The sequence below is a fragment of the Molossus molossus genome, unplaced genomic scaffold (assembly GCF_014108415.1).
Source record: "Molossus molossus isolate mMolMol1 unplaced genomic scaffold, mMolMol1.p scaffold_m16_p_4, whole genome shotgun sequence".
Classification (NCBI taxonomy): Eukaryota; Metazoa; Chordata; class Mammalia; order Chiroptera; family Molossidae; genus Molossus; species Molossus molossus.
In genome coordinates this window covers 23,495,432-23,507,374 of record NW_023425377.1, presented here as the reverse complement: position 1 = coordinate 23,507,374, position 11,943 = coordinate 23,495,432, and the positions used below count along the sequence as shown (strand labels likewise).

Genomic DNA, 11,943 nt, shown 5'->3' with positions numbered 1-11,943 from the left:
AGAAGTCAGGGAGGCAGAGGGTGACTGCAATCCTGGTAAAGGGAGCAGTGCAGTCGAAGGCACAGGCATGAGAGCAAAGTCACATGCTCCACAGCAAAAGAAGTCAAGACAGATAAGAATGTGGAGTATTGCAAGGGTGGGTCAGGGAATGGAATAAGTAAGTGGAGGCCACAGATGATAACCTTGTATTTTTGCCTTCTTGATAGAAGTTGGTAGTCTTAGAGTCCAACGTAGGTCTAGGAAGGACAGATCACACTAGATTTATCTCATTTTCTTTTTGGGTAGGGTTATTAGACTGTCAGATGAGAGGGTCAGATACATGGTGGGCAAAGATGGTGGGTGAGGTGTCAGTAGCTTCATAGCTGCTTTACTGCCCTCTCACAGTCTTATTTAGTATTAGTATCTAGATTAGTATCTATCTGGACAGTGGTTCCCAGTAGCACCTCACAGCCCTGTGCAGTGAAACATTTTTATCAGTGACTTGGATAAGAATACTGATGGCATATGAACCAAATTTGCAAATAACAGGAAGGCAAGAGGTGTAGAAAAGGCAAGGGATGATAAGACCCAAAGACGCCTTAGAGAGCTGAAACTTTGTAACAAGAGTCTAAACTAGAATAAAGCACCCTATGCAGTAATGAGCAACCCATCACAGGGTGCATTCCAGTCTTGGCAAAGACAGATGTAAAAATGATTTAATTATCAGGTAGTAGGTTGGACTAGACCAGGGGTTGGCTGACTTCTTCAGTAAAAGGCCGAAGAGTAAATATTTTAGACGTTGCAGGCATATAGTCTCTATTGCAACTACTCAACTCTGCCTCACAGGCAAGCAGCCAGAGACAATAAGCTAAAGAAAGGGTTTGGCTGCATTCCAATAAAACTTTTGCAAGAACACATCTGTATAGATTTGGCCTGTGAGCTATAGTTTGCCAAACCTTGGATTAGAGTGGTTTCCAAACACTGACCTACCTTAACAGTACCTGTTTTAATAGTGAAATAAAAATAGGGACAATGGCCCTGGCCATTTTTGCTCAGTGGTTAGCGCGTTGGCCTGCAGACCAGAGTCGAGAGTTCCATTCCGGTCAAGGGCATGTACTTCGGTTGTGGTTTGTCCCTGTGAGAGGCAACCAGTCAATGTGTGTCTCTCTCACATCAGTGTTTCTCTCTTTCTCTACCACTCCCTCCCACTCTATCTGAAAATAAATGGGATAATATCCTCTGGTAAGGTTTAAAAAAAAAAAAAATAGGGACAATGTAATGAGTTTTGTATCAAACTAGATTTAGTCTCTAAATGATCATCCTGAATTATGAGGTTAAGCTTTTTTTGTTGCTGATGTCTTTTTTTTTTTTTTTTTACAAAGTGAGGGTTACAGTGGTGGCAGTTTTCAGATTGTCCTTTGCTCTTTAGTAATTGCTTTACTAAAAACTAGTCTGCAGATGGCCTTTCTGCATCTTCTAAGTCTACGCAAGTGCCTGGGAATCATTGGCCAAGGAGGCTGTGAAGGTGTGTCCTGCAGTCTCACACTCATTCTCTGTCTGTCTCCTTGCCTGCTGGCAGCCGTGGTCGGGGCTGGAATCGGGGGCTCTGCCGTGACCCATTTCCTTCAGCAGCATTTCGGCCCCCGGGTACAGATCGACGTGTTTGAGAAGGGGACAGTGGGCGGCCGCTTGGCCACTATCTCGGTCAACAAGCAGCACTATGAGAGCGGGGCCGCCTCCTTCCACTCCCTGAGCCTGCACATGCAGGATTTCGTCAAGCACCTCGGTGAGTGCACTGTCCCGGGGCCCCATCGTGCAGGGCTGGCCGCAGCCATCAGGCCCTTCTCAGGCTGCCCACCCCCAGAGGTCAAGGCCAGAAGGTCATGTAGCCCAATCTCATTTTACAGATGGAGCAGCTGAGACCAGAGAGGGGGAGGAACTTACCTGAGGTTACACAGTGAGTTAGTTGCAGAGCCCGGATTACAACTCAGGTTTGACTCCCAGGCCAGTTTCTTTCCCTTTCAATTTGCTGCCTCTTAAATTGTAATCATAATGGCTTGCACATGCTGGGTGCTCGCCAGGTGCCTGGCATCCTTGTAGACAGTATGTAGACGTTACCTCTAATACCAACCTGCAAGATGGAGGTTACATCTCCTGAGGAAATTGAGGCTCAGAAAATGTTTGCACCTTGGTTAATGCCATGCAGCTAATAAGTGAGATTTCACTCTAGCATCTGTCAAAACCACAAGTACGTATACTATTGGACGCAGAAATTCCGCTTCTCAGAAGAGATACTTGCCCATGTGCAAAGAGGCAGACACGCCAAGTTCTTCATCACAGCATTGTTTATAGCAGCGAAAGGTTGGAACTATCCTACCTGCCCACCCACTGGAACATGAGATTAAATAAATGATTGTTTAAGTACACAGACTGGTCAGCCAGATGAGGTTGCCTTTATAGAAAATTCTCCAGGACATAGCATGTCAGTAAGGTGCAGAGCAGTGTACAGTATATAGGGGGAGGGCAATAACTCAGAGAGATACATATTTATGAATAGTTGCACAGAATATTTCTGAAGGATGCTTAAGGAAGGTGCTTACTGGTGACTCGAGACAGGAATGGGAGGGAAAGAAACAAAACCTGTGATGGGGCAGGTTCGATAACCTCTAAGCCTCAGTTTCCACAACTTTAACACCTGTCCTGCCTCTTCCCAGGCCATGAGAGGATGGAGTGAGATATGCAAGTCCCTGTGCTCTGTGGGCTGTAGAGTGTGGGTGGTTACAAGGAGCTGAGATTCTTCCCATGTGCTCTTGGTGCTCAGGGCTGCCTGCCCCTGACATTCCAGGATGACATCTGAATTTCACTCTTGACTGAGTGGACCTCTTTAGAAAAAAATGTAAAAGTAGAATGCCACATTATTTTAATTTTCATCTCTTTATTGACTACTCAGTCCCAACGTTTCCCCAGTGCATTGGTTTACTGTTTTACTTTTTTATCTTTATTGTTCAAAGTATTACAGATGTCCCTCCTTTTTCCCCATTGACCCCCTCCTCTGGACAGTTTACTGATTTACACAAGCAGCACAGATGGACAAACCATAGTGTTCATATTCCCTCCAGTGGAGCCAGTCCCTTTGCATCCTTCAGGAAGGCCCCAAATGTCAGCTGCAGGCACCACTGGGTCTCCTGGGGGGCCTCCGAAGGGGACCTGAGGGGCTCCTCCTTGTCTCCTCAGGGCTGAAACACCGGCGAGAGGTGGTGGGCAGGAGCGCCATCTTCGGCGGGGAGCATTTCGTGCTGGAGGAGACAGACTGGTACCTGCTGAACCTCTTCCGCCTCTGGTGGCACTACGGCATCAGCTTCCTGCGGCTGCAGATGTGGGTGGAGGAGGTCATGGAGAAGTTCATGAGGTAGGGCTGGGCGGAGCTGTGGGGCTTCCAGAAGGAGAGAGGGAAGGAGGCAGGCAGGGAACTAGCTTGACTGGAAATTGTCAAAAAGGAAAAGGTGCTTGCTGGGGGCAAGACCCCAGCACCATCCGGGCCAGGTCCGGAGCAAGCCGTGAGGAACGTGCTGAGTTGGTCCAGGCATGGTCGCTGGTATTGTCACTAGCGTTCTCTTTAACTGCTAAACTACGCATGGGTTGTAGACTCAGGCCCCTAGAAGGGTGGGCCTGGGATATGCAGCCGCGGGTGGGAAGGAAGGGTGGGGAGTGGGCGCCCTGAAGAGCAAGGCGTTGAGAGGGGGCAGCCAGCATTCCGCTAGAGCCAACTGTGGCCATGTGGGAACGTGGCTGGATCTTTCAGTTTTTTCAGACGAAGCAGAAAACCTAGAGTTACATGTGAAATCTCCCAGTTTTTCAATGTCTGCAGCCAATTCATCGTATTAGCCAAGTGAAAGACATCTGTCGGCCATATGTAGCCTGTGGGCTAACCCTTACGAACTCTGCTGTCCCCCGGTTTTCCCATCGAGAACAAACACCTTCTCTCCTCCTCCTGTCCTGGCCCCTCCCCATCACTTCCAGATAACGAGGACCAGGGGTCTGTGGTCACTCTGTCTGCGTCTCATAGTCCACTCGGTTGCCAAGCTGGCGTTCTCCTTCAAAGTCCCTCCGAAGGTTCTCCTGCTTCCTGGGCCAGATGTAGAGACGTCAGCGCGGGGCTCCCCGGCGCGGCCTCCAGGCCTCCTTTCTGGTCTCTGCCTTCCCCTCCCTCCTCTTTCATAGCTGCCTTTTTTTTTTTTTAAACAGTTTTCACTTTTTTTTCTTTATTTGAGATTAAGGAAGGAAGGAATGTAAGGAAGATTACATGAAGGTGAAATAAAGCAAAGCAGGGAGGGCTTATAGATGCTTTTGATGGCACTTCCTCCCTACATTCTCCAGGTAGCCCCCAAACGTTATGACCTTATCCCTCTTCCTTGTCTTCCTCCCTTGTCAGTTGCATCCAAACACACAATGCCGAGTTCTCTCTTTTGCGGGAGACACTTCTACCTGTCACCGGTTTCCCCTTAAGTTCCAGACCCACATGTCTAACTGCTTTCTGGACACCTTCATCTGGGTGTCCTGTTGATAACCAAAGTCAACATGTTTACACAGCAGCCCAAGCAGAGGCAACGTTTCAAAGGCCAGCCTGTCCAGCAGCCCATCAGCACATGCTACCTACGGCTGGGGGAGTGTGGAGGGAGGGACAGACATAAGCTTGGGGAGTAGGTGGGGGTCCTGTTAGATCAAGCTAGAGGAGAGTACAGGCTGGGCTAGCAGAGAGGGTGACACATTGGCAGGAGGCAGCTGCCATTGTGCCCTGTGTGGTCCTAGGAGCCAGGGCGGAGGCAAAGCTGCTAGAGAAGGGGGATGCGTCTGTGTCCCAGCTGGGTGAGAAGAGGGCTGTGCCCTCAGGCAGGGAGTGGCTCAGAGAACTTTTGCAACTGTCATTCAGCAGAGCCACAATGTAAAGCCAGGTCTAGTGAGATTCTGGGGTGTTTGCCCTTCCCTCTGGGCGGGACTGGCCTACCATAGCCAGTGACCAGACCAAGGGGAATGGAACCAGCCTCTGCTCTTGACCTCTACATGGAAAGGAGGGTGGGTCTCTGCTGAACCTCCCAGGGGAAGTAACCCAGGAGTGGGGGGTCAGCCCAAAGGCCTTCAGCACAAGGACTCCAGCTCCACATGTCTCCCAGGATCTATAAGTACCAGGCCCATGGTTACGCCTTCTCGGGCGTGGAGGAGCTGCTCTACTCGCTGGGGGAATCCAGCTTCATCAACATGACCCAGCGCTCTGTGGCTGAGTCCCTGCTCCAGGTGGGCGTCACACAGCGCTTTATCGACGATATCGTCTCTGCCGTCCTGCGGGCCAGCTACGGCCAGTCAGCAGCGATGCCCGCCTTTGCTGGTGAGCCTGCAGCCCTTGGCCTGCCCACCTGCCCTTCCCTGGCCCACAGTGCCCAGCATGGGCTGGGCTCCCCATAGTAACCGCACATCTGCCTGGCTCGGTATGGTTGCCCTAACCCAACTTGATTCTGGCATTGGTCCTCCATGCTGGCAGGAGACGGCATTTACCCTGCTTCGTGGGTGGTGAGAACGAGGCTTGGACCTCAGGTCCAGTGTGTTTCTACTACTCTTTCTCAGTTAATCCTCACCTGAGGATATTTTTTCCATTGATCTTTTAGAGAGAGTGGAAGGGAGGAAGCGAGGGAGGGAGAGAGAAACATCAGTGTGAGAGAGACACAATGATTGGTTGGTTGCCTCCTGCACACACCCTGACTGGAGCCAGGGATTGAACCTGCAACTCAGGTATGTGCCCTTGATCAGGAATTGAACCCACGACCCTTTGGTGCACAGGCTGACACTCTAACCACTGAACCATATCAGGCTGGTTTATACTACTCTTGACTAGGTTAGTTTTAGGAACGTACCCCATGGAGGGGCCTCTGGTTAATTCATCCATTAACGCATCTAATTTTCCCAGTTCATGACTGGGGCCAGTGAGCATGTACACAATCCATTGTCCTCCAGCACAGGCCACAGAAAGTATCAAACTAAGTCTGCCCGGGAGAGCCACTGGGGCATGTCTTCCCCAAGGCATGGCCACCATTCTGGGCCTCGGGAGGTGGGGTAGCAGTTTGCTGTGGCAGTGGGTGGAAGGAGGGCAGGGGCACTCAAGGCCAAGAAATTGCACAGGCACCCGCCTGCCTCTCCCCCCAGCCTGCTTGGCTGGGCCCTTCTCTCCTCCCAGCCCCATAACGTGGAAGGGCCCAGGCTCAGTCTCTGGTCCTCTTCTCAAGCCCCGTCGGTGAGCTCATCAGTGTCAAGGTGGTACATTCACCCACCTGCCTCCTAAACATGACCTCCAGCCCAGACCTCTCTCCAGGACTGCAGTCTCACATGTCAGCTGCCCCCTGTGTCTCCACTGGCAGGTTTCAAGGGCATCTCAAGTTCAGCACATCCAAACCTGAGCTCCTGACCTTTCCCCACGAGCCTGCCCCTCCCGACTTGGTTGGTCATAACTCCTTTCCGTTGCTGCGGCCAAAGCGTTGTCTCATTTCTTTCTCATATCCTTCATATGGAATGTCAAGAAATACCTGCTTCTCTCCACATGTACCAGAACCCAACAGTTTCCCACCACTGCCTCCTCCCTGGTCTAAGCCACTAGCATCCTTCACCTGGGCTACTGCAAGTCTCCCACCAGGCCCGCCAACACCTCCCCCATCCCTGCCCCGACAGACTGTCTCAACACATCTGCTGGATGATCCTTGTAAAACAAGGGCCAGGTTATGTCAGGCCTGGGTATGAAACCCAAAGTCCTTTCAGTGGCCTGCAAGGCCCCACATGATCTAGGCCCCACCACCTCCCCCCACCCACTCACCCCAGTGCCACTCTGGCCTCCTCACTGTATCTCCAGTGTTCCAGGTGTGTTCCCCACCTTAGGGCTTTGTGTGACCATCCCTCTGCCTGAAACATTCTTCCCTGAGGCAATCATGGTAAACTGTCTCCCCAGTATGCCCTTGTGCAGGTGGTACCATTTAATTGAAGCTACCCTACCTCCCAGTTTTAAATTATGTCCAGCATTCCCAGTCTCCCTACCCTGCAGGTTTTGTCTTCTAACAGACTATTAAATTTACTTATTTTATCTCCCACTACAATGTATGCTTTCTGAGGGCGGGGATCTCTTTCTCCTTTGTTTACTGATGTATCCCGAACACTTAGAACAGTGCCTGGACCATTGTAGGCACTCAGCCCATTTTTGGTGAATAAATGAATGAAAAGGTTTATAATTAACGAGCACCTCCCATGTACCCAGGATACTGTTCCTCTGGCTCTTGGAATGGCTAGCCCATCCCAGCCCTCAGGTCCTGCTAAGTGTCTCCTCATGGGCTTCCCTGTTCCCTTTTTAGTATGTTGTGTGTATCCTTCAAGATGCAATTCACATACGACACAATTCACCTATTTAAAGTGTACAATTGAGTGGCTTTGAGTATATTCCTAGTTGTGCACCCATCACCACAATTAAGAACATTTTCATTGCCCCTAAAAAAACCTCATGCTGCCCTGGCTGGTTTGGCTCAGCAGTTAGAGTGTTGGCCTGTGGATAAGAGTCCCGGGTTTGATTCCCGCTAAGGGCACGCACGTACCTCGGTTGTGGTTCATCCCTGGACCTGGTTGGAGTCATGGGGGTGGGAACCAATCGATGTGTCTCTCTCACATTGATGTTTCTCTCTCTCTTCTTCCCTCTCTCCTTCTCACCCTATCTGAAGATAAATGCAAAAATGTCCTTGGGTGAGGATAAAAAAAAGAAAGAAACCTCATGCCTTTAGCTTTAGCCATCACCTCCCCAGTACCCCCAGCTCTCCAACCCAGACAACCACAAATCTGCTCAGTGTTTCTATGGACTTGCCCATTCTGGTTAATCTGTATACATAGAATCATACAATCTGTGTTCTTTTGTAGCTGGCTCTTGCATTGAGCATAGGTGTCTTCACTTCCTAGCACTGTAACATTGTTGCATTTATTTGTGTGTGTGTTGTCTCTCTTTGCCCATGGTTGGGAGGGGTCTTGGCCTGGGAGGGAGGCCCAGGCAAGATGGTGATGGACTCTTCAGCCCCATTGTCTAGTGAGTCTGAGAACCCACCGGCCATCTTTTCCCTTTGCCCAGGAGCCATGGCGCTAGCCGGAGCCCAGGGCATCCTGTGGTCTGTGGAGGGAGGCAATAAGCTGGTTTGTTCCGGTCTGCTGAAGCTCACCAAGGCCAACGTGATCCATGCCACAGTGACCTCTGTGACCCTGCAGCATACAGGTAAGTGGACAAAGCAGGGGGCATGGCCACTCCATTCCTAGACAGTGACACACCTCTTCTGTCCCTAAATTCCAGTTTGGTCTGCCTGGGAGAATTCCAAAAAAAAACCAAGGGAAAGTCCCAGCATTGCCAAGTGACACCAGAGGGCACTGTTGTCCCGATTCGAAGGTCAGAGCCAGAAAACAGATTTGCATTGATCTAGTTCTATTCATTTGAGCACCGAGGATTCTGAGCCACAGTCAGGCAGCAGAAATAGAGCCAGAGCTGGAGTCTCCTGACTCCCAGGCCAGTGCTCGCCCTGCAGCCACACCAGCATGGAAGGACGATCCCCACCGTCTGGAAAGCCCAGCTGCACCAGGGCCTCATACCCTCCATGCTGGGCCCCAGGTGGGAGATCGGTGGGTAGAAGCCAAGAACTACGTTGACTTTTGTGCTCTCTTCTCCCTCCTTCCAGAAGGGAAACCCTTGTACCTGGTGGAGTATGAGAATGAGATGGGCATTGGCTTCGACGTCTACGACATAGTGGTCATCGCCACCCCCCTGCACCTGGACAACAGCAGCACCATCACCTTTGAAGGCTTCGACCCGCCCATCGATGTCATCCAGGACTCTTTCCCGCCCACCGTGGTCTCCTTGGTCCACGGCTACCTCAACTCTTCCTACTTCGGGTTCCCCGACCCTAAGCTTTTCCCCTTCGCCAGCATCCTTACCACAGATTTCCCCACCTTCTTCTGTGCCCTGGACAACATCTGTCCTGTCAACATCTCAACCAGCTTCCGACGCAAGCAGCCTCAGGAGGCCGCTGTTTGGCGGGTCCAGTCCCACAAGCCCCTCCTCCGGTCCCAGCTGAAGACCCTCTTCCGCTCCTATTACTCAGTGCAGACAGCCGAGTGGCAGGCCCACCCCAGCCACGGCTCCCGCACCACCCTCCCTCGGTTCGCACTCCATGACCAACTCTTCCACCTCAATGCCCTGGAGTGGGCAGCCAGCTCCGTGGAGGTCATGGCTGTAGCTGCCAAAAACGTGGCCCTGCTGGCTTACAACCGCTGGTACCAGGACCTAGACAAAATTGACCAGAAGGACTTGATGCACAAGGTAAAGACTGAACTGTGAGGGCCGAGCCTGGGAACGTCCACTCCCGCCGAAGATGGATCACCCCCACAGCGGCCATGGCTGCGCAAGCCACGCTCGCCTGCCCAGCCCCCAGCCCCCTCCCGCGCCCAGGTCATCTCTCCAGTGGGTCCGGGTGGCTTGCTCTCTGCCTCTCTGTCTTAAGGATTCTCAGAGTGGTTTGTTCCTTTTTAAGAGAGAGAGTAAGAGAAGGGAAGGAAGTTCAAACCAGTGTATCCATTTTATTTATTTTTTTAAAAGAAGAAATAAAAATTCATCTCCAGCTGCTTCTGACTTGGTTTCGTAACTAGGAGATGGGGATAACGATGGGAGGGAATATAAGACAGAGAACTCCGAATCCAGTCTCTTTATTGTTTATCAGTACCTACTCCCAAAATGTACCTGTGGCAACACCAACAATGAAACAGGTAACCAGGTGGTTACAAATAAAGCAGAAGGGAAAATCAGAAAACAGGAGACATGTTAATAGCTCCTATTTACTGAGGGCTTGTTGGATGTGAGGTACCTAGTTAAGAACTTACTAGACACCATCCAAGCCTCTCAGTGACACCACATGTTGGGGGAATGACTGGTAGGGCCCCAGAAAGAGAGGGTTACCCCAGCGGGCCTGTCAGTGTAGCTCTGAGCTTCCTGGCAGCCAATGGGAAACAGGAAACACCAGACCATAGGAAGAGGAAAACGTCCTTGGCACCTGGAGGAACTGACCATTCTGTCCACTATGCAGGGGTTGAGGAGTATGACGATGATCTGTCCTACATGGAGACAAGTCCCCAGATGGTGGGGGGCAGTCCTACCTGACCCCCAAACACTGACCCCAGCAGAGTAAAGAAAGAAAAGGTGGGATGGAGTTCAGAGGTTAACCTGAGTCAGATGCCCAAGTCCCACCCAGACTTGCTCAGTCTTGCTCTGGAGCTAGGCCCAGGAGGACACACACAGCCACATGACTGATGTTGCGGCTTTCATAACAGAATCAGCCCGAGAGGTCACCCAGGTAACCTTTTTTTTAAGAAATAGAGATATAAAACCAAAATGAGGAAATAACTTGCCCAAGGTCTCTCAGTGAGTTCCTAGAACAGAGCTTAAATCTGGAGCGTCTCCTTAAAATTAATTGAGTTCAGCATGGGGCAAAATGCCCTCAAGCAGGCGGAGGCCAAAATTGTCTCTGAAGCTTTTACTGTGTCGAGGTGATGATAGTGGTCCTGAAAGAGATGGTGCCTTCAAAGTGCAAAAAACACGCCCTTGGTTATCACAGGAATTAGGAAGTTGACGTGTCCGTAAGAATGCTTTTGGTTGATGCAGTAGAAAACCAAGCTCAGGTTTGCTTAAGCAATAAAAGGGTTTTATTGGTTATAACAGTCCAGGCCCAGGGCACTGTGCAATGCCAGCGCCATTACTTCTCTCATGGTCAAGGATGGCTGCCAACAGCTCCCAGGGCGAGAGGGTCTTCTCCCATGACCCCTGAACCGAAGTCTGGGCTCTGGGCCAGTGGGGCCCCTGCTGAACTAATTCTTGTGGCCAACTGCATGCCACATGCTGATTGGCTTAGGACTCAGCTACTGGCCCAGGGATGATATTAAGCTGATTGGCTTGGAACAGTCAGGCCCCACCCCTGGATCCGAGGTGGTCTCATCCAAACTACAAGGTGGGGGGCTGGGGGGACGGTTAGAAAGGGAAGAAGTACATCAACCGCAGGTAGAATGGCCTGTGCCCTCTCCCTCCTCTCAGGTCCAGCAAAATCAACGTGTAGTGGCATCTTCTCATGGTTTGTATTTAAAATGAAGATGCCCCGGGCTATCCTGGTGTAACTGATGATCATAGGCATTAGGCCAGAGGATCAAGGCCAATACCAAACTTGTCCTTGACAACCACCCCTCTCTGGCATCCCTAAGGATGGGCACAGAGAGGCAAAGCAGGGCCGATGCATTTGATCCCCAAAGCTGGCACGTTGGCTCCATGCCCTGACTGCGGTGGAGCTGGCTGCTGCTTCAGACACGTCCTTCGCCTGGGTCGACAGGCCTGAACAGCTCAGAACCAAATCGGGCCAAAATGCCCATGCTGCCTGCTTCCTCAAGCCCAAACCTGAGGAGTGGGATCTCACCACCTTCCCGCCTACAAGGAAAGGGCAGAGAGTCCTGAAGGCAGCATGAGAACTCACAGAAAGCCTTTGCCCCCAGGCCCACCAGAAGCCCCCAAGGACCCACGGCCCTCTAGGAGAAGAGAGAGTATTTGCAAAGACAGAGAGCCCTATAATCTGCCAGACAAAACAGGAAAGAGGCCACTTTCTCAGTAGTCTTGGGGGCAACGTAGCAGGTGACTCAAGCAGGATTTTTAGCTCTTTGCGGGGAGGAGGGCTGTGGAGAGTAGAGTTAGGGTTGGGTGAGGGATGGTGTGTGTGTGGGGGGGATGCCTGCTCCTTTGAAGGAGCAACAGAGGGAGCTTGGGCAGATCTTGGGCTCCCCTGGAGGCCTCTGTGCATGAATGCAATGCATCCATTTATTCACCAAGCTCTGCACCCCTCTTTTGCATGTGGCATTGTGCTAGATGCTGGG

At 51.3% G+C, this 11,943-nt stretch overlaps 1 protein-coding gene across 1 annotated transcript; it reads left to right on the top strand.

Annotated features, from left to right (window-relative positions):
- Positions 1-1,394: 1,394 nt before the first annotated feature.
- PCYOX1L (prenylcysteine oxidase 1 like) lies at positions 1,395-9,514 on the top strand. The gene is made up of 5 exons (XM_036240642.1): positions 1,395-1,765; positions 3,214-3,388; positions 5,151-5,362; positions 8,123-8,263; positions 8,718-9,514. The coding sequence occupies exons 1-5, from the start codon at positions 1,438-1,440 to the stop codon at positions 9,374-9,376; spliced, it is 1,515 nt and encodes a 504-aa protein (XP_036096535.1). The 5' UTR covers positions 1,395-1,437; the 3' UTR covers positions 9,377-9,514.
- Positions 9,515-11,943: the final 2,429 nt, after the last annotated feature.

Excerpts from the sequence above, each read along its gene's own strand:
- PCYOX1L (XM_036240642.1), top strand. The coding sequence starts at position 1,438 with ATGGCCTTTCTGCATCTTCTAAGTCTACGCAAGTGCCTGGGAATCATT. Across the intron at positions 3,389-5,150 it reads GTCATGGAGAAGTTCATGAG|GATCTATAAGTACCAGGCCC; the intron begins GTAGGGCTGGGC and ends CATGTCTCCCAG. Across the intron at positions 5,363-8,122 it reads AGCGATGCCCGCCTTTGCTG|GAGCCATGGCGCTAGCCGGA; the intron begins GTGAGCCTGCAG and ends CCCTTTGCCCAG.